Raw genomic sequence first — 27,969 nt, 5'->3', positions numbered from 1 at the left:
AGTCGCTACATTGTCTTACTTCCTTTATGACATCATGCACACAAGCACAAAAGGAAAGAGACGCTCAATTAAACATTTAACAAAGGCATCGTTGCACGAACGACCTTTCCTTCAAAAGGTTAACCTGGAACAACATTATACTATAAAATACTACAAAATATGTACATAATAATAAAGTCAATTAGTTGTTTTTTAGTAGTAAAACTCATTCATGTATAATTAACAGAGATGCATGCATGTGTTGTCTATTATTAAACTGCTTCAAACTGCTCATCCAATCAGATATCAGAACTGGAATTGTTTGTTTTATAAAGGAATATGTGAAGAACTGTGCGCCGAGGTCCTGTTTACTTTGGGTATTTTTAGCCACTGTACTGACAGCCGCGTCTGAAAATAACATCAGAGGCGATGCGTGAGATGTGAGTGTTTAGACTGCGTGTGTGTGACCAGCAGGGGGCGCTGTGTGAGCGCCCCATCACAGCCTGTTTACTAAGGCTGATGTAATGTCTTTCTGGGAAGGACCAGACAGGGAGGAAAGATATTAGAAAACCAAAGTCAAAAATAGACATGCAGCATTTAGAGAGAGCCGAGATATGAAGCCGAACAGGAAATAGGAGTGAAACCAGTTTAGATTTCCATGCATTTTGATAAGATGAAAAATAAACACAATGCAAAAGTATTTAGAAGATAGATTATGATGTTTGCATATGGTTGCCAGGGCATTGCAATGCAGTTGCTAGGGTGTTTTAATTGCTTACTGAAGTGAACCATTGTTATATTCTCGTCTCAGTTTCAATGGAAGACATGGATTTATTTTTTATTTTTTTAAATCTCAGCCAGATGAATATCTGAAGTCTAAACACTTAGCCACAAATTTTGAGGCATCATTCATGTCTGTAGATATGCGGCAGGGTGCAATACTAATTAAATCGTTTTATTCCTTCTGTTATATCTTAAGAGAAATGAAAAATAATGGTGATATGATACACCAAAATTAATTTCTCATTGAAACACCAAAAGTTTTCCTTTAGCCAAAAACTGAAATGAAAGTTTATTTAATAATCAATTATTTAAGCAAACGTATTTACAAATCAACACCAAATTAGAAATGAGTTGTAAATTGCAAGAGATTTCAAGTTTTTAATGATATATTAAAGGATTAGTTCACTTCCTGATAATTTACTCATCCCCATGTCATCCAAGATGTGACCTTTCCAACGTGATTACTTCATTTGTGGCGCATCGCAGCCACAATTTTTTTCACATTTCTTTTTTTTTTTTTGTGAAAACGATCGAACGTTTGTCTAGATAAGACCCTTATTCTTAGGCTGGGATCATGTAGAGCCCTTTTAAGCTGCATTGAAACTGCAATTTGGACCCTCAAACTGTTGTACCCCATTGAAGTTCACTATATAGAGAAACATCCTGGAATGCTTTCCTCAAAAACCTTCATTTCTTTTCGACTGAAGAAAGAAAGACATGGACATCTTGGATGACATCGGGGTGAGTAAATTATCAGGACATTTTAATTCTGAAGTGAATTAATCCTTTAAAGGGATAGATCACCCAAAAATGTAAGTTCTGTTTCAATATAGTTATTCAATAGCTTTTAATGAGGTTAATGTAACGTTACATATTGTTTATAAGCTGTTTTATTGATCTTTCCACAGCTGAAACCCTGATTGAGTGATTTCATAAAACATGACAATTAAATTTAATGTCACCATTTCTGTCAATGATTTCTGCCTCTAAAAATAAAATTTTCAACCACATATTTTCGATTGCCAAAATTTTGGTGCATCACTAACGAAAAATGTTGCTCTTTTTCAGCGTGTATAAACTTCAAAACAAACCAGGACAGCACTTACTCCATTACATCCAGGATGATTTGGCAGTAAAAGAGAATGCTTGAAGGTTATTTTCAATTATAGGTATAATTTTAAATGATCCGACAGTGACTGCCAGTCCCCTGATCTGCTGTTTTATCAGTTTTTACATTGATCCTGCTTCAGCTTTTTTTAGCAACACTTCTATTTGTGCAGCAAAAATAGATCAAATATTGTGCTTGAAATGTCACTTACTTCAAGGGATAGTTCACCCAAAAATGAAAATTCTGTCATTAATTACTCACCCTCATGTCATTTCAAATTCGTAAGACTTTCGTTCATCTTCAGAACACAAATAAAGATCTTTTCTAGAAATCTGAGAGGTCCCTGTTCTGTCAATGAACGGAAATTTCAAATTTCATCAGAAAGGTCTTCATTTGTGTTCCAAAGATGAACGAAAGTCTTATGGATTTGAAATGACATTAGGGTGAGTAATTAATGACAGAATTTTCATTTTTGGGTGAACCAACCCTTTAGTATGAATCCACGCAGGGCTCTCGGTTACATTAAGCGGATTTCTCCTGCAGTTTACTCTTCCAGCGCCCAGAGTAATGCCAATCTGTTCCTGCTGAGAAATGTTCCATCCTATGACACACTCACGCAGACACAGGGTCTGTTCACACGCAACCGAGCCAAACGAACACACGGATAAACAAACCCAGAGGACAGAGAGCGAGCAGTTTGATGTCTCACCGTCTCTTCCGCCAGTTTCTCCAGTTGTTGGATGTACGGAGTGATCAGAGATTGAAGGTTCCTCAAGATCTCCTCCACCGGCAGTGCAGACAACAGAAACCCCAGAGCCTGCATCAACCACATGCACTGACTCGTCTAGAGAGAAAGAGATTGAGAATAGGAACAGGTGTAATACCAGGCGTGATGCATTTCCGGGTTCATGTATTGTTTTTGTCCTCACTGAAAGTGGAAAAGCTGTGCGAAGTGCCAAAAATCACTGCCAACCATATTTCATGTTTGATAAACAATTATGCCCAGGGATCTGCTGAATACGATATATTAGTACATAAAGTAGTGTTGTCAAAATTTTAGAAATGTGACGATACCAGCATTTCCCATTAGCATTTTGAGTGTTGTTGTTGAATGGATTCTTAAGCACCTCTGATTGGCCATTGCGTTCACGCACTCAACATATATGTCTCTGATTGGCCATTGTATTCACGCGCTCAACACATATGTGTCTCTGATTGGCCAGTATGTTCACACACTCAACATATATGTCTCTGATTGGCCATTGTATTCACGCGCTCAACACATATGTGTCTCTGATTGGCCAGTATGTTCACACACTCAACATATGTCTCTGATTGGCCATTGCGTTCACGTGCTCAACATATATGTGTCTCTGATTGGCCATTGCGTGCAAGCGCTCAACATATATGTGTCTCTGATTGGCCATTGCGTGCAAGCGCTCAACATATATGTCTCTGATTGGCCATTGCGTTCACGCGCTCAACATATATGTCTCTGATTGGCCATTGTATTCACGCGCTCAACACATATGTGTCTCTGATTGGCCAGTATGTTCACACACTCAACATATATGTCTCTGATTGGCCATTGCGTTCACACGCTCAACAGATATGTCTCTGATTAGCCATTGCGTTCACGTGCTCAACATATATGTGTCTCTGATTGGCCATTGCGTTCACGCGCTCAACATATATGTCTCTGATTGGCTACAATGATCAACGCTTCAAAATGTTGATCAATAAACCATTTGACGCTTTGTGCAGCCCCTGATCAGGATACTACGCAAAGTGGATTTTGATTTCAAAACAGTTGACCATAATCGAAAAATTAACATTTACAGCTCTATGAAATCGGCTTTATCTGAGCAAAACCAAATGGGTTTATTCATCAAAATAAATTCAAACTCACCTTGTGAATCTGTTTAATAAGCACTTCCTGCATACAAGAAAAAAAAGAAGACATTCAGAGGAGAAAAACGGTTTAAACATGTCTCATATGTGTTAGTATCATCATTAGAGCATGTAATACCTGCGACACAGCGACTATATTGGCAGCGTACGGGGGCAGGTCGTATTTGCACTCTCTGCAGATCTTCTTTAGTGTGGAGACGCTGGAAACAGACAGGTCTGGATTGCCCAATGCCTGCAAAACCAGTGGCAGAACGCTGCTCAGCATCACCGGATGATCCGCCAGCCACTCCGCCAACGCTCCTACAGGGAGAGACGTAATGGGTAAATATCTGGGCTGGATACAAAACTGAGTGTCTGTGTGGGAAAGTAATTATGTGTAATTGTCTGGGCTTGACCAAAGTGTGTGAAAACAGCCTAAATTGCTTCAGATGGCAAATGACAATTTCCTAAAACACAGAAATGGCACAACGACTGTTTTTAATGTTACAGGAGCGAGCACACACACCGATTGTGAACATGACGGTGTCGGCCAGCTGGACGTTGTTTATGTTGATTCGTGGAATGAGGCCGATGAGTCCTGGGATGACATCAGAGTAGTTCACATCTATCGTTTCGGCGATGGACTGGAACCCGTACAGCAGCGCTTCTGTATGCTGGAACAAAATACACACATTCCTGTTAAAACCCCGTGTAGGGTTGCAAGATTTGGGTTGGAAAATCGAATTGCGTTTTTCTGATAAAAATTGCGATTACGATTTAGACAGTTTTTTTTTTTTTTACTCCAGGTTTGCTATCTTTGTTTATAGGGCTGCACAATTTTTAATTATATGCAATTCTAGGCAATTTTGTGATTATATATATCAATATGACTATAAAATAATAATAATATTATTTAGGGCTGTCAAAAGATTAATCGTGATTAATCGCATCCAAAATAAAAGTTTGTGTTTGCATAATATATGTGTGTGTACTGTGAATAATTATTTTTATATATAAAAACACACACATTCATGTATACATTTAAGAAATATTTGCATTTATATACGGTATATTTATATCATTTATATTATATATAAATATTTTATATATAAATATAACCAAATTTTCTTAAATATATACATGATTGTGTGTGTTTTTATATATAAAAATAATTATACACAGTACACACACATATATTATGCAAACACAAACTTTTATTTTGGATGCGATTAATCACGATTAATCTTTTGACAGCCCTAATATTATTATTACTAAATAAAAATGTTAAACAAAATACAATGTTAATTATTGTAATACTTATTATATTATAATCATTTTATTTTACAGTCCTTATTTAATTACATTTACTCTTAATTTCTTCATTCTCAAATGTTAAACCAAAAAGCTTTTATTTTGGCGTAAAAACGCAGGGAGCCCTTAATTCATCTTCTCTTAAGTTGACAACATCCAGTTTACAAAAGCTTCTCATTACAAGTTTAGGAAGATGGTTGGCGCATTCAAAAGCGACCCAAGCCGCATTTGATGTGTTTATGTGGAGCCACATTTTCTGTGAACTCTCTGAAGAAGAGAACCGCTCTGAGAAGCTGAAAGCAGCAGATCATGAGAAGTCGAGTTTCACTATGAAACAAGAAGCATATATGTTTATTTAATGAAATCAGTCTTTGCCAATTTATAATCGCACTAAGCCATATCAGTTTTGATTTGACTTGTGCAGCCCTGGCAATGTGCACAAAAGTTCGCCCCTTTGCTTTGTTTGTTTAATGAAACAGCAAAAACAATGAAAACTGAATCCATTATTTTCTGACCTGCCATGTTGGTGTCTGTTCTGTGTTGGTGAGGAGTCGCCCGAGTTTGTCGTACAGGTTACTGAGTAATTCTGCTCCCAGCATCTCGTAGACGTACATCAGTGTGTCAGATATATCCACCCTAAAAGAGTCAAACATCACAGAAATGCATTATTTTATCAACCCTTCACTCGCTTTGTGTTGATATTAGTTTAAGACAATTAAATCCAAACGTTTTAGCCACACATTAAATATTAAAATATTTAATATGAAATATTTAAATTGTAATATGTGTATTTGAATCATATTTAATAATTTATTTTGCACATTCCTAATAAGAACAGCAAAATTGTCTGCTGTGCCAATTCAGCAAATCCAACATGAAACTGCTGAGTGTAGAAGAAAATGTTACAACAGACCCATGAGAAAATGTCACACACACACACACACACACACACACACACACACACACACACACACACACACACACACACACACACACACACACACACACACACACACACACACACACACACACACACACACACACACACACACACACACACACACACCTGTAGATCCTGAACTGCTCCTTCTCGTCTGATGACCAGGACGCATACTCCTGGTCCGTGGGGAACTGCGCTTTGTGCAGCAAAACGTCTACGAGCTGGAAATACACAGGCCTGTAGACCTGCAGATACACAGCCTGCTTCTCTGCCTCAAACGACATGATGTCATCCTGAAACACATGGCCAAACATCAACAGATAAACACTAAACTACTGATAAGTAATGAGGAATACAGCCAGTGAGTCACACAGCTACTTAGTAAAATAAATAATTGAAATGTTGATTTAAGTGTAATGTAATTTATTTTTAAACAGATTTGCTTTCTGGTAGAAAATGAAGTTGTACTTCTGCCGAAACGAGACAGTGTTTTTCATGTTTAATATGGTAAAGCTGGTTGATTTTAAGCTATCTATTATATTAAGTACTATATAAGTAAACATGATTTTACTAGAGTGCCGAACTGCAGAGCTCGGGCAAACGTTGCTAAGATCAGATGCTTATCTTATGCTTTATATATTTTTTAAAAGCTTGCCGTTTTCTCAATTTTGTAGTGTTTATTTTGTTATTGAGAGGAAAATGTGCAGGAGCACATATTTATATACTCATCTAAACGCCGCTCTCCGCAGTGTATGTTGCGTCGTATGTCGTTAACAGTATATCGCTGCTCACGCATTTCAAACTTCATTGGAAAAAAACTTTGCCATGAGTATATCGATGCCTTAACTAATACGATAACCAATTAATATTAGTAATAATTATAATTTCTTTTTATAAAAGTACTTCATAGAATAAAAAAATAATCAAAATAAAATAATACATATTTTATATAAAACAATAATATCCATACATCCATTATCCAAACCAATTGCAATTATTCACTGTTGAAAAAATTGGCAGTGTTAAAATTTGTTGAAATCACACGGACTTGTGTTTTAACCTCAGAGAGCATGGCAGGTTTGAACCGAAAAGTTTATATATGGTTAATATTATATTTCTCTTTGGAAAAATTAAATGGAGCATCCATAAACCAATAGTTTTGCTACTGGATTTAGGCCTTTAAACATAGACATAAAATATTCAGCCAATGCAGACTGTTAAAAGACAGGGAAGGACACAGGCAAAGGACATTCCTGAATATTCAACACGTGACGACACACACTGCAGTAAACACACAGCACAGGTGAACAGATACTGTGTGAAGGACGGTTCAATGTCTCTAACGGCCACTCTCCATCACTACTGCAGATTTACACACAAACAAACAATAAACCTCCACTAAAGACACGTGTACAGACAGACAGCACATTACAAATAATGAACAGTGTGTTTTCTAACAGGTGCGACTCTAAAATTGTGTACATACAATAGCAGACTAAAGTGTCTTAAATAATGTCAGTATGGACAGGTAACTGAAGTCAAACTCATTATTTAGTAGCAAGTCCTGAACTGACATTATATTCTGCTTCTGTGTGACCTTAAAGGTCCTTGGACCCTGAGTCCGAAATTTTCTTATGTGTTTTTTCATATTTGTGATTCGGTGGCTCTGAATGGTCAAAACACCATTCAAAATGCTTGCTACGGATGCGGAAAATGCAGAAAATCGAATGCGATCCGAATATTTTTATGACGGATGAAAGTTTCGGAGGCAGTGTGTAAGGGGTGATTGACAAAACATGAGGTCGTATTTCTTTTTTAAACGTGCGGAAATTTCGGAAGTGAATTTCGGACTCAGTGTAAGTGTTAAGGACATTAAAGGTGCTTTCACATCTGTAGTTCGGTTCATTTGGTCCGGACCAAGGGCAAAACATTATACATTTTTCAGGCGTTTTGGTTCCTTTTCACACCACACTGATTGCTCTGGTCCGAATCAGTTGATGAAATGAACCAAAATGCAGTCACGTGACAACATCCACATCACTCGTTGGCCAGATGTGTCTTGAATGTATTTTCATAACAGCACTTCGATTGGTCAGAATTAATGTGTGGGAAAATTCCAACAGAACTCCCGGAAGTAAACAAAGAGAAGAAAAATCCGACAGACAACACGCCAGTTTTTACTATGGAGAGACGACTGCGTGGGCTGATTGTATCCCTGGTCATAGTTTATTATTAGGGGTGTCACGATTCTCCAAATCCTCGATTTGATTACATTTTCGATTCTAAGGTCACGGTTCGATTCGATTCTCGGTTTTTACTTTTTTACACAGGTAGCACAGGTTGCTATGCCATTTTTAGACCAGACTTTTATGCAAAATATCTGACCTTTGTTCGCAATGTACAACACTACATTGTCAAATTTAAAACATTTATTAAGAACATAATGTAACAATAACTTATATCTTCAGTCAATTGGAAACTTAAGCAAAATAACGTGCCATCTAGTTTCTCTTTTGTAACTGCAGTCTTCTTCACAGAAGATGACATTCAAGTTCACAACAAAACAAACAAACAGTTGTTGGTTTAACAGCTAAATCTATGCGTCGCGCAGTGCCACGTCTTTAAAATTTGAACACATTATTCTCTATGAGTGTGTACACACACACACCGGCGGCGCCATTTGGCGTTTGTGTGCGGTGCCCGGCAACGGCTCAGGACCTTGTTCAAAATCCTGCCGCGCCACAGAGCGCCATTTACATAGTTTTATATTAAATTTACATTTATTTGTCTCAAATCGCCATTATGACTTCACCCTGTGCTGCAATATACATTTAGTTTTACATTCATTTACAGAAATTAACTGGTTGAATGAAAATTGCAGATGTTATCGGATTTTCAGGTGATATTCTCAATTCATTCAGTTAACGGATGCTCTGAGATAAAGTGAATTCAGACTGCAGACTAAGCAACGTATTTAATTATACAGTAGCCTACAATCATAACATAGTACAGACATGATCTTAATTCCATAATGTCCTTAAACATAATATTGCAGGCCATAAACTGAGAAAGTGCGCGTCCGGTGTGCGATACCTCGAGTTGTCATAGACGCGATGCTTCTCGTCCGGTGTGCGCCCCCTTTAGAGGAGGTTGACTCGCTGCACTTCAACACTCGTGTTTTTTTCCGCTTGACAAGCCGACCGAACGTGACATGGGAGCGTGGCAACATCGACGATTCCTTTTATTAATTCAAAGTTCGAGATTGTGACTTAATTTCGGTCAGTCTTAATTATTATATAGTTTGTCTACACCACTTTAGGCAAACAATAAAATTTGAGAACGAAGCGAGGATACGGCTTGAAAATAATGTTTTAATGCAATGCACGCGGCGATTCACTTCAGGAGGAGGCGTGCATTAATGTTGCTAAACAGTGACATAATGCGCACTGACTACGGCAGCTGGTTTAGTCCAAAAATGCGCAGTTCTTTGGCAGTTGGGTCTGTTCGAGGTCGGATCACGTTCTCACCACTAACTCCACCTCTTCGAGGTCTCGGTACGCTTGTTTGGTCCGCTTTTGGTGCGCACCCGAGTGCGATTGGCTGCATTCACACCTGCCCAAACCAACCGCACCACGGGGAACAACGAACTCTAGTGCGATTCAACCGAACTAAACGAGGCAGGTGTGAAAGCACCCTAAGACTTTCATTTGGACAATATGTGACTATCCATTTATCATCAACAAGTGCTGGATTTGAGGGAAAACGGCACTAATTCATCTGTGCACCTGCTCACCACTGAGGTACTGAATAGATACAGGCAACAGTGAGGTGCGCAGTGAGGCTCACCTGTAGTGTGTACCAGAAGGTGAGTGTGAGAGAGCTGGTGGTCTCGTTGACAGGGTAGTGTCCGGGGATGCCAGTGCAGAACATGATCATATTCACCAGTGCCAAAAAACTCTGCCAGTGCTCCACCTGCTCCAACAGAGCTCTGACAGAAAGAGGAGAAGAGACCTTCATCACACCAGCACTGCTTCATATCTGGAAAATCTTTATCATTAGGGATACACGATATATTGACCATACCAGTATCAGTCAATATTATATACAGGGCTTGACATTAACACCGTTAACGGACTGATTTCAGCAGTGGCGTGTAACGCAGTCACTCCTAATAGCCATATATATATATATATATATATATATATATTTTTTTTTTCAAATAATAAACAGTGCAATGTAGTGTTGACAAAAATATAGACTTTGATAAATATCGATACTGAAATACTTGAAACGCTTCCCAATACTCATTTTTCACAGATACACGATACCAGCTGTGCTCTCTCTCTCTCATCTCAGCGACAGCGAGTTGACGCACAAACCCGCCTCCCCTCACTCACTCATTTCATTATCTCCAGATGAATGTTCTTGGTGTTACAGGGCTTGAATTTCAGTGTGGGATTGAGTGTATTGCACATAATTTTACTCATTCCCGCAGATTTTGTGCTCACACCCAAAGTGCGTGAACAAAGAAGCCTCTCAGTACTATATGGAGTTGTTTTTCGCTGCTTATTTGCGCTTAAACAGTCAAATACACACAAAATAATGTCAAAATGGCATTCTTGGTTAGTATTCACATAAACACAGTTTTAAGTATCGGTTTTAAGTGAACGTAAACAGTTGAGAAAGAAAACGTGTAATAGTATAATAGGTCTGTACATCAGATCTTAAAGTGACAGCAGCCTAATATACCTGTGCCAAATAATATCTATATGGCAGTTTTCCCCTATGGTATCGATGTCAAAATTGTGGCCAGTGAAAATGCTGAGTGGCTAGTAACTTTGGAAAACCACTAGCCATGGTGGCTGGTGAGCAAAAAAGTTAATGTCAAGCCCCGATTATATACACATTATATTTTTGTGGACAATAAGATTTTTCTTTTTTTACTTTTATTCAGCAGGGATGCATTACATTTATCAAAATTGACAATAAAGACATTTATAATGTTAGAAATGATTTTTATTCAGGTTTATACAGGTCAATTATTTTATAATTAATAACATCCAATTAACACAATAAATGAATAGCTCTATAAATTTGTTTTAGAAAATGTTTCTTTGTACCTTGAATGATTCTCTCCCAGAGAGACGGCGATTCGACAGATGCCATGTGACGTCTCCATGTCTCCATTCTGTACGGCGTCACGTAACTGTTCCTGTAACTGTAGCACCTGCGGCACCAACTTCAGGAGAGTGTTCACGTACCTGAAACACACGGACACAATCCACACGACAATGCTCAGGACTCGACATGAAACCATATTAGCAATTAGCTAATACAGTACATCATAAAACCATCTTCCAAACAGTGTTTTTGCCTTACCCTAAACCCCTATGGCAAACCTATATTTAAAGGGATATTTCACCGCTGGAAAGATGAATGTGTATTTAAATTGGGTCATTTATGTAGTAGAAATTATTTTAGAAGTTGGTGCCTTCTAGACTTAAAATTAAAAGGAGATCGTGCCTTTTCAGTGGCCGCTCCACAGCTTTGGAACAATCTGCCATCTTACATAAAGACTGCACCAACATACATTGATTTTAAATCTTTGCTTAAAACCCACTTATTTACTGCTGCTTATGGTCATAAGTGGGCGTAGTGGTATTGTATTGTGCATTGTTTATCTGTGGTTTTATGTTTACACTTTGGCCAACAGCTGTTGTTTTTAAATGTGCTCTATAAATAAATAAATACTGACTAGACTGACTGACTGACCGACTGACTAGACTGAGAAAAGCCAGAAAATTTATTTTTGGCTCATGTGGATGAAAGACAACAACTCCCAGAATGCACTTGTTTCGCTGCCCTACCACTCCGAAGCCACGCCTACCGGTTACAGAGGGCAGTATCGGAATAAATAATACAACTAGGCTACAAGTTGACTCGAAACTGAAAAGACGCCGTTTTATCGTGAGTCTCCTTGACGAGTTAGTTGAGAAATAAATTTAAATACTAGCGTTTTTTCCATCGAAATGGTGGTAAATTGCAGCAGCTGCTCCAGCCGCCTCTTGTTCCTCCATCATCCGCAACTGTTCCTCGCTGTATTGCGGCTCGTACAGGTAGCCACGTGACGAGCATCGGATTCGTGATCCAGATCTTCAAAATCCCCTTCTGCCATATCATCTTCAAAACTACCGTACACCATCGTGGTTAAGCCAACTCAGCTTTCTCAACAGAGCAAGAGTCTACTGATACAAAGCTTAATGCTAATCTGTGAAGTATCCCTTTAATTATATTTCTATTTTATACAAATGTAAACTCTCAAGATGGATTTCCCAGGAAACTGCATACTTTCATCATTGAACTGCACGTTTATATGTCATATCCGTATATAATGGAAAGAAGGTCAGGCCACTACTTGTAGCTTGGAGCCACAACAACTGAACCATGAACTGAAAAGACATTGCAAGCAAAAAGGGAAAGTGACCGTAATAAAACACAAATCGACATAGTTTGCATAGCATCAGATTTGCTGTCCACTGACAATGTCTATGTTGGTAACAATGCCAATCTCTAAACCAGTTACTACTTTGCCTGTAAATAGCCGTGCCAAGTTATAGATTCCACCGTTATCTGATATGTATTGCAATAATTATATCTGTCAGCATTGCCATACTTTTGCAATGCCATTTTAAAACAATTGATTTCATCAAGTCAAGACAATGGGACATAAGCTATTTATGAAGGGACAGAAAACTCACAGATTTATGTCAGAATTGACCCTTCGCAGGGAGTTTGATTGACATGCGATCTGACCAAACATAATCCGCCATCCGCCGAATCCGCCATTTTGTCCGGCAAAGCAGAGAGGAGAGTTAATGTATTAACATGGGAGGATTTCAACTTGAGAAGCGGAGTACTGACGCCTTTCCACGGTTAAAACAACATTCCTTCTGATGTTCATTCATGTTTATTTGATGCTATAAATGAACTAGAAGGAAGAGATGATCGGTTCACAAACGGCTTTAACTGAGGCTCTAGCAATCTGTCAGACACATTAAAGAGCCACAAATCGGTATTTACCGGTATTGTTTAAATTTCGTTAAAACATGACCAAATTTGAAAGTTGAGACTGTTTCAACCTGGTCTAAAGTTTAAAAGTAAGCTGGTCTGTCCTGTCTGTCAGTGTGTTGTCAGTGTCCTCTCTGCTCCGCAATGTATTTTTTACTGCATGAGAACATGGTGTGGCGTGAGAGCGGCGTGGCTTGTCGGACATAGCGACAGTAACTAAAGGGGGCGGGTCTTTGTGAACGGTCAATTATGTCAGACTCTCAGACGTCTCACGGGTTTGGAACGACATGACGGTGAGTAATTAATGACAGAATTTTTGGGTGAAATATCTATTTCATGCTGTACATTAGAATTAGCCTGGTCCTACCAGACTCTCGTACTCGTACATTTCATTTGTACAGAGAGGCTGGCCTCTCTCCATTGACAAGTGCTAACTTCCTTGAGGGCGGGTACTCTGTTAAAGTTTAAAACTATTGGATCTGCCCAGAGCCACTCTGGATCTGCCGTAACCAATCGCTAACGTTTGGTCGTGAGTCTCGTGACGTAGGTCAACTCAAACTAGCGCATGACCTCAACGTCATCGTTCTCAGTCACTCCCTCTGTTCGCTGGTTGGACCGGTAAAAAATTGATCGGAGAAAACCCAAGAATACACCGCAAGCCCAGACGTAGTACTGAAGGAAAATTAAAATTGAGCGAAAGTGCGTAGGAAGGCGGAGCCAGGCTACATTAGAATGGCTAATTTACTTCTAAACACATTCCCATAATGCTCTCTTGACAAAAACAAGAATGGACAACATTAACTCTCATCTGCAAAATGTACAGTTTCTCTTCTCTTCAAATCATCACGCTCTCCTTCATTTGTCTACAGCTGTTACCTCATTCCCACATGAACTTCTGTCATGTTCCTCACCCCTGCTGCCATCTCAGCGCTTCTGGAACAATCTGTCCTTTCCCTCTCTCTCTTTCTCTCCCTGTCACTCTCTCTCTCTCTCACTTTCTCTTTCTCTCGCGCGCTCTCTCGTCTCATCCTCCTTTTGGTGTCAACAGCAGGAAGGACACAGAAGTGGAAATGTTAATGAGGAATGGACAGAGAAAAAGTATGAACGCCGGCTCATTACTGGCTCGTCTGAGGCTCATCGCTCGACAGACGCATCAGAGATCCCGGCTCTGTGGCATTAAAGAGCGCTTCATTAAGGCGAACATCCTAATGAAACTAAAATATTCAGCATCGCACCCTTAAACGCTCATCTATTAGCCTTTTTTTTTTAGCTGGGTGGCAAAAATCTGATTTTTTTTTATTTACATATCTGACTCAAACTGTTTAGTTTTATGTGTAGCAAAAACTACAATAAAAATGACAGATAAAATAAATCATTAAACCTCCAGCAGTTTTATTACTAAGGATAATTTTCTCTGAGAATGTGCTAAATTTGACGATATTACACAGATTGTGATGTAATGAGATGATAATAAATGATAGACGAGTCCATACGATACACCAAAGACGTGTTCCACAATTCGATAGGTCTTGTTTTCTTCATTTAAACCCATTTCTGCAGTGCTGAAGGAAAAGAATGGCTGCCAAGCAGACACTAAACATATCTTTTTTTATAGGGTTCATATCATGGAAAAGATTATATTTCTTGCTCTTTATTTAAAAAGAACATAAGACACTGATGTACTATGTACACACAAGTTCTCTTCCAAAACCCATGTTGGCAGCATTTAAAGGCATTTGAGGCAACCAACTGTTCAATGGCAGGCAGAAAGCTTATGTTGCATGCAGAGACACAATGTTCTGTCCAAACTGTAATGCAGTTTTGCACGCATCCTTCACAGATGAGGCAATAGCAGGATGCACACATTGTACCGTAATTATAACATCATCTAAGATGAATGACACAACATTTCATTAAGTGCTGAAAGTAATGATTACGCTTCAATCTATGTATTGTGTAAACCTCAAAGCATTATGCTTTCCATTAATTTATTATATATATTAAATATCCCCCGCTTGGCATTTTGTCATTTCATGCCGTGCAGCTTTTCCTTTTTCAGTGTGCTATCCAAATTTCTAGTCAATGGAAACTTGGAATATTTTCAAAGTCCCACTCGGTTCAACAATGAAAAGCTGGAAAATGCTAATGAAAAACTGACAATTGATACTTTTATTCTGCAAGGATGCATTAAACTTATTATTATTATTTTTTAAAGCTGTTTATAATGTTACAAAGATTTCCATTTTAAATAAATGCTGTTTTTTTTTTTTTTTTACTTTCGAGTCATCAAATAATCCTACGAAAAAAGTATCACGAAAATCAGAAAATCATAATCAGAAATGTTTCTTGAGCAGCACATCATCATATTAGAATGATTTCTGATAGTATAAATAATATCTAGATAAACTAGCTGGTTGTTGGATGGCTAGTAAATTAGTCATGACCCATCCCTAGATGAAGAATGTGTCCTTTAAAGTGCAGTGTTTGTTTGGCCTGTCCTTCCTGGCTTCATTGATCTTATGGCTGGTGAGACTGTGGCTCTGGCGAGAGCATTTATTTATGAGTTCGGGTTTTAAGATGCTTTTACTTGAATAGGCTCTAAATAAATAAATAATCATGTCAATGACACTGCAGTCAAGGTCAAGATGGGCTTTCAACACCATCAGGAAAATGTCACAGCACACCTGTTTGTGTTGAGATGGTGACCGCTGGGCTAATCAAAGGCTACGTGTTTTTCTTTCTAAACGTTCTCGGTCCGCACTTGCATTTTTAAGCACTTTCTGAAAGTTGCTCATCCACAATGAAGCCTCTGAAACGCTAAAATTATCTTACTCCGCATGCGTATATCATCATAAAAAGCTCACTGAGATATTCTCGTGCTTTTCTTCTGTCACGATCATTTTATTAGTACAATATCCCAACTCTCACTGGTGCGTCCAGGTTGCACTCAAAATGAATTGATTGGAGAATGTGTCGTTTTTCAAATTCATCCACTTGGAAAAGCGTCTTCAAAAAAAGTTTGCTTTCGCTGGACAAAAACTCTGGCTTAATGTGGACGAAACGGCAAAACGCAGAGAAAAAGAAGAGTTTTCAAATGTATCCGGATTAAAGTGGCCAAGAGTGACTATCACTGATGAATCTGATCTACGCTCTCATACACAGTTCAAGATTCAGTGAATAATGATTTCAATTTCATCATATGATCATATTAAACTACTAGTCTATGTAAGGAATAATTGACGACGAGCTGTTGAATTATTATATAATATTATTATTAAATATAATATTAAAATAATGCACACTCGAGGCTGTAATGCGGCCACGATGCGTGCACTATTTTTCAATATTTCAACGTATTTTTCATATTTTCAAGCCCAGAGTCAATTATTCCGCTTATACTACGGTTAAAACACCTAAAAAACATCCTTCAGATCATGTATTTCAACTCTCTGTCAGGTTTTTGTACTTAAAACGCTCTTGTGTGTAGGACTAATTTCTTACGCATCTAATCCCAAGCCTTCGTTGCTAATTACAAAACGTAATTTTAGAGCTAGTAACGGAGGCTTGAGCCGTTGTTGGCAGACTAAAGCAGTTAGTAATGCAGTTGAGAGAGAGAGAGAGAGAGAGAGAGAGAGAGAGAGAGAGAGAGAGAGAGAGAGAGAGAGAGAGAGAGAGAGAGAGAGAAAGAGAGAGAGAAAGAGAGAGAGAGAGATATTAAGCGTGTATGAATTACCTCAGTCAGTGCGTCTCTCAACAGTGTTCGGCTGCAGCGTCTCTAATAATAGATATACAACTAAATAACTATTTTACTGACAAAATCGTCAGAGCAGTGTGTGTCCGTACTGTTCGTATGGGTGTGCGTTTGAGCAGGAGAAAGAGAATATGTGCTTTCCATTCATAATAAAATGTAATTTTGTGGCAAAAAACATGGACATAATTTGTCGTTTTTATCCTATTGTTTACTATATTTATTTGCTTGGTCAGTGTCGTTGTGGGTTTTGGTTCTTTTGCAGTTGTCGGCTGTAAGGACCTTTGAAATAACTGAAATCATTTGGCGAAGTGATATGGAGCTGTAATGCGGTCGAGACCTGCCTGGACCTACTTTAGCCGTGCGTTTCCCTCAAAATAATCGCACACCTTAGAACGTAGGACTGGGTAAAAAACAAAACAAAAAATAGATTTCTCGATTTTAATCGATTCTAATTTTTTCGACCCAATATCGATTCTTAAATCCAAATTATCGATTAGTCATCCTGTTTTCAGTTGATGAATGAATGGAACATTGTAGCGCGCATCCCATCCAATAAATCGCAATAATCTTTGTGCTTTGTTACTATTGATATGAAACAAAGTCTCAAAGTCAATACGTCCATTTTCTTACGAAATTCAAAAACATAAATACCGTTTGGCGCTGTGGCGTGATATCGCTCTGGCGCAGCTCAGCTCAAGAGAAGCAGCAGCACATGATCTTCTCTTCCGCCTTAATAATACCAGTTACAGCGTAAAATAAACATGAATGAGCATCTGAAAGTGTTAAAAGATAGAGTACAAGTTATTGAAATCCGTATGTCACATGGAATCGCTCAATCAGTGTTTCAACCGTGGAAAGAGGTCCGTAGAACAGCTAGTAAACAATGTCATGTAACGTTTTACCTCAGAAAAACCATATCCAATGACCATAAACTCGTTAGTCAGCTAGAAAAATGAGCATTTTTTTGCTAAATGCACCATATTACATATTCATTATAATTTTTAAGGTTCTTCAATATTTAATGCATGTTTGAATAAATATGGCAAGTTTTTATGACAGACACCATTTAAATGTTTATATTTCATATAACTTTATTATTATAAAAATATATAAAAGTGTAGTTTAAGTGTTTGTATACAAATCAATTAATTTTACAATTATAGTAGGCTAATGAAGCCAACTGACTCCTATAGTTTACAGCATTAGTTAAGAGATGTGTTTTCCTTGAGAAAATTTGCCATGTATTGTACCGGATATCCCAAATAATTAATATTGAATCGAAATCGAATCGAAATCGAATCGTGAGATTTGTGTCAATACCCAGCCCTGTTAGAATGTTCATCAACCAATCAGATTCAACCATTCAACAGCTTCGAAGTATAAGTTAACAATAATAACCTTGGATGACATTATGTGGCATAAGTACAATATTAATTTCCGGCTCAGAGTTTCTCATCTCTGCGTGTGTGCTTTCATGTCTCAGAATGACCGATTTGAGTTTGATTTATCCGAGACTTATTTTCACCTCTAATTCTCTATCCTTGTTTGATTTCTGCCATCTCACTGTGTTTCTACGGACACAGACGCTCCCTCTGCCTCTCTGTGCAATTACCCTCAAACACCAGGAGACCGATGAAATGAGTTGCCTGGCAACAGGATGCATTTGGTCCAATGGCATCCTCCCGAGAGGCTTGATTGTAATGTGTTTAAACAGTGAGAGGAGGCGATGAGGTGATGAAGACAGAGGATAACGAGGGAGGACGAGGCACCAGGCATGATGGAGAAAAGGACAAAGGTGAAATGAATAACAAAAATCAAAATCAGAATCATTGATGTGACCTTTACGAGCAAGTGACACGCTTGCCATACTGAACACAAAGCACCACACACAAAGAGATTTGAGTGGTTGCGAGTGGACCACACACTTCACACGTTCAGCAACAGATCAAAATATGACAGCTGAGAGTAAAAACTCGCACGCTAGCTGTCCATGTGTTTACTCATCAAATCAACTGTCTGTCAACAACAGGGGTTTCAAACACGGCCTGAGGGAGGAGTCTAATCTAGCTCAGTTAATGGAAAAACAAACAAACATGCAACTGTTAAAACGAATAATGCATTAACAAAATTATACATTAATAATACTAGAGCTGCACAATTAAAAACAACAACTATAATTTCAAACACCCACGCAATCTTATTCCTAAATGACAACAATTCGCCTCTGTGTCTATTAAACCTTTGACAAAATCATATCCGGACATTCGAATCTGACGCTGACCCAGAGAGAGCAGTTGTCATGTTTAGTTATGAAAGCTTCACAGTCTTTCCAACCACACAGCATCATTATTTCTGTTACAAGTACCGGGATAAAAGTTTATAGTTCGAAATTCGTATACATACACTGAGAAAATCTCCCTTTTGAAAGTAACTTGGCTCTTCAAATAATTATTGTATCGATTACATCGTTACGCCAGTAGGTGGCGACAAGTGACTTACATTTTTTATTTGTCATTGAATAATTTATTCAAAAGGTTAGTTCAAAACAATTCATCCAGTAATGAAACAATTGATTTAAAAAATAATTTTTAACTATTTTTTTTTTAAATACGCTGTAGCAATTAATATTATGTTAGAAGCTCTAGTAAAATTTATGTTATTTTGTTTAGTTGTCTGTTCAGAATCGTGGGAGAATCATGATCTCTCTAAAAAAAAAAAAATTCTCAATTTATCTAGATTTGTGCAGCTCTAAATACAGGTGAAACTCTAAAAATGTGAATATCGTGCAAAGGTTTTCATAAGCTGTAAGCCCTAATCATCAAAATTATAACAAATAAAGGCTTGAAATATCTCACTTTGCATGTAATGAGTCTATATAACATATTAGTTTCACCTTGAATTACTGAAATAAATGAATTTTTGCAAGATATTCAAATTTTTCGAGTTTCACCTGTAATAATAAACAATATGTATTCAATGCGGTTTAGAGTTTGATTGAGAAGGAATTAATTAACAGTTTAATTATCTATGTAATTCAAATGAGCCAAAGAGATTCTTAATATGCATAACTCGGTGTTAATGTTTGGTTTCAGAAAGCTTATTAAAACATGAAGTTATTCAGCCGAGAGCAGCTAGCATTTTTCTCTTGTCAATATTGTATTTGATAAATATTATTAATATATTTGATTGATATTTTATAAATCACCAATTCCATATATATATATATATATATATATATATATATATATATATATATATATATAAAAAATCTAAAGGTGAATTACAATAAATCAAATTTAAATAGCTCTTTTGTTTTTGCAGAAAAAGGTTATTGTGGACTTCATGAGTTCCAGAACAGCAAGTGTTGATCAATACATTGCAAATTTAAATTTAAAATAAAACCAAAAAATATAATCGAGCCCTCAAAATAAAATGAAATGCAACGAATAGAAATCCAATCCCCCCCACAAAAAAATCTATGCTTCCAATCAGCCCTGCTTCACAAACTTCCCATGAAAAACCCAAACCTCCCTCTAAAGGTCACCTGTCCTAATCAGACCCTCATGCACTGCGAAGTGAGTTCAGCCGCAACCGTGTGCGAGACACCTGTAGAAACTATTCAACTACGGGATTAGACTCAAGTACTTGAGCGGTGAACAACTGTCTGTCTCCATCAGGGCAGAAGCACTTTAACCTCGTACCACCAGCTTTCCACAACCAAGGAAGCTTTCACCTCTAAAGGCCCGTCCTCAGCATCCGCTGGCTCTTGCTTTCTCTGAGGGGGGAAGGGGAGGGACCCCGTCGAGTCTGTACCAACCAGAGCGTAAGACATCGCTCCCTCGCTCTGTCTCCATGGAAACGCCAGCCATCCTTGAAATAAACCTGCCGCCGCCGCCGCCAGCCCCCCTTCCCTCTCCTCTGATGTGACTGTGTTTCAATTTGCCTTTGTTTCTGTCTCTCTTCTGGCCAATCTCCCTCTCACACACCTGTGTTTGTTCTCCTTCAGACCATTTTCTCTCTCTTTCCATCACGTTGTACACATTTTTGCATTCACTGATATTCCTAAAGATGCATATGCATCTCATATTGTTCAGCAGGCATACTGAAGTGTATATCTATATATACTTACTATAAGTGTGTGTGTATGTGTGTGTTTGTTTGTGTGTATATATATATATATTAGTGCTGGGCAAAGATTAATCTAGATTAATCGCATCCAAAATAAAAGTTTGTGTTTCCATAATATATGTGTGTGTACTGTGGATAATTATTTTGTATATGTAAATACACACACATGCTTGTATATATTTAAGAAATATTTGCATTTATATACTGTGTATATATTTATATATAATTTATATTATATATAAATATTAATATTTTATATATAAATAACAGATTTTTCTTAAATATATACATGCACGTGTGTGTATTTATATATAGAAACTTATTATACACAGTACACACACATATATTATGGAAACACAAACTTTTATTTTGGATGCGATTAATCTAGATTAATCTTTGCCCAGCACTAATATATATTTACACACACAAACTATAACAATAGCTATTAATAACTCAAATGTAAAAATACTTTGCTCTTTGCAAAAAAAATAAAAAGGCTGGTGCGATTAATTTTATATTATAAATGAATTAAAGTGTGATTATTAATAATGCAATTATGATGTAAATCACAATGTAAGAACAATAGTCAGACACTGGATTGGGAGTTACTCAAATTGTACATTATAAAATATATATTTTGGTACATCCCACAAGAACTTGTCCAGATCATATTTTATCGAAAATGTAAAAAAATATATATATATAATTGCATGAAGTGCAAAAAAAAAAATCTCAATTCACCAGCCATCACTAGGTATTCAAAACATTGAATCTGTACACTTCCCGGTTCGCTGTTCCATGTTTCTTGTGTTTCTATAAAGTTCCTCGACTGGTTTTGTATAATTCTGTACAGCTCAGTTCCTCACAATTCATTGCTTTGCATGTGTTTTATCTGAGTAGTGCCGTGATGAAGACTGACCTCTGTGAGTCGGGCTGTGAGATGGTGTTGACGATGGCCTCCACAGCCGTATCGAACAGCTCCGGATCTGCCAGCGCCGTGAAGCTGGCCTCGACCAATCCCTCGCTCTCGTTCAGAGGAACGTCCAGCAGAACCCAGCTCGACAGACACTTGAGCACGCGGGCTTTGACCAGCGGAGGCGAGTCCGGCTGCCGTAACAGCTGCTGGAGGAGCGGGTAGACGGCCACCCACTCGCGGCCCAGAGCGCCCCTCACCTGACCCTTCCGGTACTGCGGCAGCCGGCTGGTCTGAAACTCCTCCGGGAGGACCGTGAGGAGCTCCAACAGGGCCAAGCAGCGAGCGCGCCCGTCCACCTCGCCTCCTTCTTCCTGAAACATGCGCACCATTTCCGTCACGGCCCCCGGCCACGCCTCGGGCATCATGTTGAGGGCGAGGGACGCTAGAGCCACACACAGGCGGGTAAGGACGATCTTAGAGCCGGACGCGAAGCGAGCGATCTGAGAAAACAGCTGGGTTTTGAGCGAGTCGTACTGCTCGGCGGGGATGTCGCCCCAGTAGCGGGAAATCTTGGTATGGAGGGCGCTGGCGCCGAAGTATTGGATCTCTGGAACCTGCGGAGAAGAAGGAAGACATGCAGTTTTTAATTGCGTGGTTTTTATTAATAGACTCCTTGAAGAAGAAATCAGATGAAATGTGCACAGAGCATAAAGTCTTCTTGCATCATTAGTCGGCGACACAAAGTTTGTGATGATCAGTGCTTCTCAACTGGTGTGTCGCAACTCGCAAGCAAAACTTTTTGGCTTATTTTCATAATTTAATAACATGTTCCACTGTATCCACATTATTCCTACGCCCCATGACGCTTTGCGCCAATTATTGGTGTAACTTCCGTTAAGCTGTAAACAACAATCAGTGAAAAGACTCACTTTATGAACGCAATATGTTTAAAAAGTGTCATAATGAGATGACATAAATCTACTCACCCTTCAACCATCGAACATTAAAAGGAAATTTAAAAGTGTAAAAGCATCAACAAGGTATTTCAACAGACCAAATAACCCCAAAAGCGCCTTAATCAAAAATGTTCATTAACTTCAGCATTACGTGATACTATTTCAAAGTGATTTCCGTCATTTTGACAGATTATTAATTGCATTTACCTGTGAAAACAAACCTGGAAAGAGACGTGAGGATTTGAGGAGAATAACGAGAGATTATTCGTGCATTCAGTGAAGTATGCTAATTAAATTCGGGAGAACAGACCACAAATGTGCAGTATATGTTTTCCTTTTTCATCCTTTTATAGCGGATTGCAAACGGAAAAAAGAAAATAATCACAAGAAAAAGAAAGCAGCGACTGAAAAGAGCTCTTGCCATCGATGTTCTTGTTATAACATGTCACGTTAAAATACCAAGTTTGACTTTATTCTCATGATGTCTGAAAATAAATCATGAAGGAGAATTGACAGCTCATCATCGTAAAACTGACGGATCAGCTTTATTTGTAGGGCAACCGTATGATTTGAAATGATTCGTTTTTGAATGGAAGTTCCCCAAACCGGAAGTGCCACCCATGATTCAAAACGCAGAAAGGTCGTCAGGAATAAGGTGGATATGTAAAAGGGGTAACGGATCGTTGATGATCCGTACAGACTGGCCCCACGGTTTGGCATGCATGTGTAAAGATTAATTGTTAAGTTTACCCATCATAGAGTGGAAGTTTATCATTTGCACATGTTTCTAAGTCTTGCCAATTTAAACATTCAAATTATTTTAAAACATTCGAGCGGACACTAGAGCGGCACGATACAGAATAATTTACTAGAGGCTCTGACAAAATGTTAATGGCTGCAGTCTGTTCAAAATGTTTAATTCTTTGAAAAAATCAGTTTGAATGAATGATTCAATGACTCAATCAAAAATACTTCACTCGTTTCATTGCTGGATGAATCAGCATTTTTGAATGAATCTCTTAAATTAAGGATTCAATTACATACATTAATATAAAAAAACAAAGCTAAATAATTGTGTAAAGGAAGGAGAAAACTAATGTCACTTGAAGATACCTAAATTCAACAGATAAACATGTAACCTTTAGAGGTTGTGTGACCTTTGACCTTTACAGGGGTGACATGGCCTCATCCTCAAAAATACTTGACTCAAAGTAAAAGAAAATACGAAAATCATGTTAGGGAGTAAACATGACCCAGTTCTTATCAGAATTCATGATAATAAACCAAAGAACCTTCTTTGTTTGAATATATTGAATCCTGTAAAGAACTGGGTCATATTTCACTCAGAAATCACATTAAGAAATCAAATCAAAAGAAAATGTATTTTGCATGTATTTTTAGCCTTTTTTGTTGCATTATGATGTTATTTCCATGACAATTAAACACATTTTTTGGTCCCTCCATTTTCATTACTGTGATACAAAAAAAGATACATTCTCATTATAAAACATTAATGATGTTTAAATGGCAAACCATTTTACGAGGGGATGGAAAGTTGTGAAGTCACAATGCAAATGAATTCTTTATGCAAAACATACAGGTGAAACTCGGAAAATGTTAATATCGTGCAAAAGTTCATTTATTTCAGTAATTCAAGTTAAAAGGTGAAACTAATATATTATATAGACTCATTACATGCAAAGTGAGATATTTCAAGCTTTTATTTGTTATATTTTTGATGAGTATGGCTTACAGCTTATGAAAACCTTTTCACAATATTCAAATTTTGCATTTTGGGTTTTCATAAGCTGTAAGCCATAATCATCAAAAATATAACAAATAAAAGCTTGAAATATCTCACTTTGCATGTAATGAGTCTATATAATATATTAGTTTCACCTTTTAACTTGAATTATATTCAGTGAATTACTGAAATAAATGAACTTTTGCACGATATTCTAATTTTTCCAGTTTCACCAGTAATTACTTATTTTTTGCAAATCTTGGGATGAAATATAACTCAATTTTGAGTTAATTTTGTCAAATGAAACAGAAATAGAAAACTGAGGTTGAGATGTGTAGTTCAGTTGATGCAACGGCAGCTCCTGCAATGCAACTGCCAGAAATAGTAAAGGTCATTGTGAAACAGCATTCCCAACCCATTTAACTCGGGTATAAAGGACAAGCACAGATGGGAAAAAAAGAGGGAATGACAGTGCAACAAAGAGAACGGGATGTCCTTACCTTCTCTGGTCTCAGTAAAACCCAACAGAACTGCCAGGCCTGAGGAGACACTTGAGCTTGCATCAGCCATTTCTGAGCCAGATTCTTATTCTCAATGTTAGGATCATAATAGAGCTGATGCAGGGCCTGAGAGAGAGGGGGAGAGAGAGAGAGAGACAGTTTTAGACTGTGATACATTGCACTCTGGCCATTATGGAGCACATGGATACAATCTAATAATGCTTTATTAACCCCAGGGTTCCTGCGAGGCAGTTTAGCAGACACATATATGAAAGTGTGTGCTCTTAAAGTGAATCTACGGGTCTCAACTGCTGATGCATGTGCCTTCATTTCTGCAAGTAAAGCGTTTAATATGGTGGGAGGGCAAATAACACAGCGAATTATGACATGTTCATTCAAAAATAACAGGGATTTATTAAAGCTTCTATGTTTACCACGAAAATATAGTTTCAAAATTAAATAGTCAGCACGCACGCACGCACACGTTTAAAAAGTTTGCGGTCGGTAAAAATGTTTTTTAAAGAAGTCTCTTCTGCTCACCAAGGCTGTATTTTATTTGATCAAAAATACAGTAAAAACAGTAATATTGTGAAATATTACTACAATTTAAAAGAACTGTTTTCTATTTGAATATATTTTTTAAATGGTAATTTATTCTTGTGATGCAAAGCTGAATTTTCAGTCTTCAGTGTCACACGATCTTTCAGAAATATTTGTGTGGAAATCATGACACATGAAGATTGTTTGATTGATAGAAAGTTTAAAAGAACAGCATTTATTTCATTATGAATGTTTCAACTGCTACTTTTGGTCAATTTAATGCATCCTTGCTGTATATATAAAAAAATCTTACTGATCTTGATATATTATTAGCCAAAACATCTATTTTTATGATTTAGTCTAAATACTAATATGTGACCCTGGACCACAAAACCAGTCACATGGGTTTATTTTTATACTGAAAGCTGAATAAATAAGCTTTCCACTGATGTATGGTTTGTTAGGATAGGACAATATTTGGTCGAGAAACAACTATTGAAAATCTGGAATCTGAGGGAGCAAAAAATTCGAAACCTTGAGAAAATCTTCTTTAAAGTTGTGCATTTATGTTCACGATTGTGCTGCATTCACTCACAAAAATACATGTTTTATATATTTACGGTAGGAAATTTACAAAATATCTTCATGGAACATGATCTTTACTTAATATCCTCATGATTTTTGGCATAAAATTAAAATTAATTTTGACCCACACAATGCATTGTTGGCTATTGCCACAAATATACCCGTGCGACATGTGACTGGTTTTGTGATCCAGGGTCACCCTATCATAAAATATAAAAATCAAATACGATCAGAGAGGAATTAGACTGTGTGTGTGTGTGTGTGACAGTAGACAGTACATTAGAAACCCCATGAGAGAAAGCCATCTGTCAGAGTAAACCTGGTGACATGATGATACCAACTGTGTGCAATCAAGATTTGAGTGAGTGCTATTAGCTGCAGATGCTAAAATGGTTAAAAATAAATATGGTATAAATGGGTGTTCAAGCACATGGCTACATCTTTTGAAATGTTTCTATGGCAACCATCTATTCTGCACAAACTCATTCTTAAAGACCAGCGCTCAATGACTTTGGTCCATTGACATGGTTACCGCATTCGATCTTGCCTGTGTGTGTGTGTGTGTGTGTGTGTGTGTGTGTGTGTGTGTGTGTGTGTGCGATGACTCCCTCATTCTGCAGGATCCATTTTACCCAGACATCTATTAATCACTCGTTTAATCTGACTCTATGAGCTGCGCTACAGGCATTGTCTGCACTACTATCAGTATAAATTCTGTTCCCCATTCTGGCCAGCATCAAGCTTTTTAAAAAAAGAAGCTAAAGTACCTCAGAATGATCCCATGCGACACATGTCGTATATTCCAAGTGTCATGGGGGTTTACGATATGACATTTAATGTATTTTTTAATGAAATTCCTGACCTTGGCCGTAGGGGAGTGCGATATATCGTCTACAATACTATTGTGATTGTTGTTTTAACGATGTGCAATCTGACATTATCAAGTGTGTGTCCCTCACTTTACAAAAACACATCATGCACTACGTGATGTAGTCTAGTAGGTTAGACTAGCACGCATGCTTTCACTGTGTGATTTAAAATGCATTTAGAAAGCCCCAAATATTCAAGATAAGGGGGTAAAAAAAAATACCTCTGTATGTCTTTTATATTTATATAATTTAATATAGTTAATCAATATCACACAAAGAGTGGCATTTTTTCTCCAAATATCAGCAGGAGTACAAATGTGATATTGATTTTATACAACAGTTTAATAAACAAAAGTGACTTAAAGGGATAGTTCACTTTAAAATTAAAATTCTGTCATAATTTACTCACCCTCAAGTTGTTTCAAACCTGTATTAATTTATTTCTTCTGCTGAACACAAAGAAAGATATTTTGAAGAATGTCAGTAACCAAACAGTAGTCTGTACCCATTGACTTCCATAGTAGGAAAAAAAAATACTAAAAAAAGACATTCTTCAAAATATCTTTCTTTGTGTTCAGCAGAAGAAATAAATTAATACAGGTTTGAAACAACTTGAGGGTGAGTAAATGATGACAGAATTTTAATTTTAAAGTGAACTATCCCTTTAAGGTCCTTGCACACTGAGTCCGAAATGCTCGTCCAAAATTTCTGCACGTTAAAAAATTAAAGTTATTCTAATCACGCTTACACACACTGGATCGGGTTCGACTTTCTGCTGGGGTTTTTCACATCCGTAGCAAGCATTTTGAATTTAGAGACACCGAATGACAAATACGAAAAAACACATTATGTAAATTTACGTTTACACGTAGCCGGTTATTTTCATAAACGGACATTTCAC

At 37.5% G+C, this 27,969-nt stretch overlaps 1 protein-coding gene across 1 annotated transcript in view; it reads right to left on the bottom strand.

Moving 5' to 3' along the window:
• ipo13b (importin 13b) overlaps positions 1–27,969 on the bottom strand; it is a 47,483-nt gene that overhangs the window by 12,163 nt on the left and 7,351 nt on the right. The window contains exons 2-11 of the mRNA XM_079583761.1: positions 25,075–25,200; positions 21,878–22,488; positions 11,132–11,272; positions 9,858–9,999; positions 6,138–6,304; positions 5,587–5,707; positions 4,287–4,434; positions 3,900–4,081; positions 3,780–3,806; positions 2,580–2,714 (exon numbers count right to left, since the gene is read on the bottom strand). Coding sequence (XP_079439887.1) covers positions 2,580–2,714; positions 3,780–3,806; positions 3,900–4,081; positions 4,287–4,434; positions 5,587–5,707; positions 6,138–6,304; positions 9,858–9,999; positions 11,132–11,272; positions 21,878–22,488; positions 25,075–25,200 — 1,800 coding nt within the window. The remainder of the gene's footprint in view (positions 1–2,579; positions 2,715–3,779; positions 3,807–3,899; positions 4,082–4,286; positions 4,435–5,586; positions 5,708–6,137; positions 6,305–9,857; positions 10,000–11,131; positions 11,273–21,877; positions 22,489–25,074; positions 25,201–27,969) is intronic.

The sequence above is a fragment of the Phoxinus phoxinus genome (assembly GCF_949152265.1).
Source record: "Phoxinus phoxinus genome assembly, chromosome: 16".
In the NCBI taxonomy this organism is placed as follows: Eukaryota; Metazoa; Chordata; class Actinopteri; order Cypriniformes; family Leuciscidae; genus Phoxinus; species Phoxinus phoxinus.
This window is presented reverse-complemented; position numbering and strand designations above follow the sequence as displayed.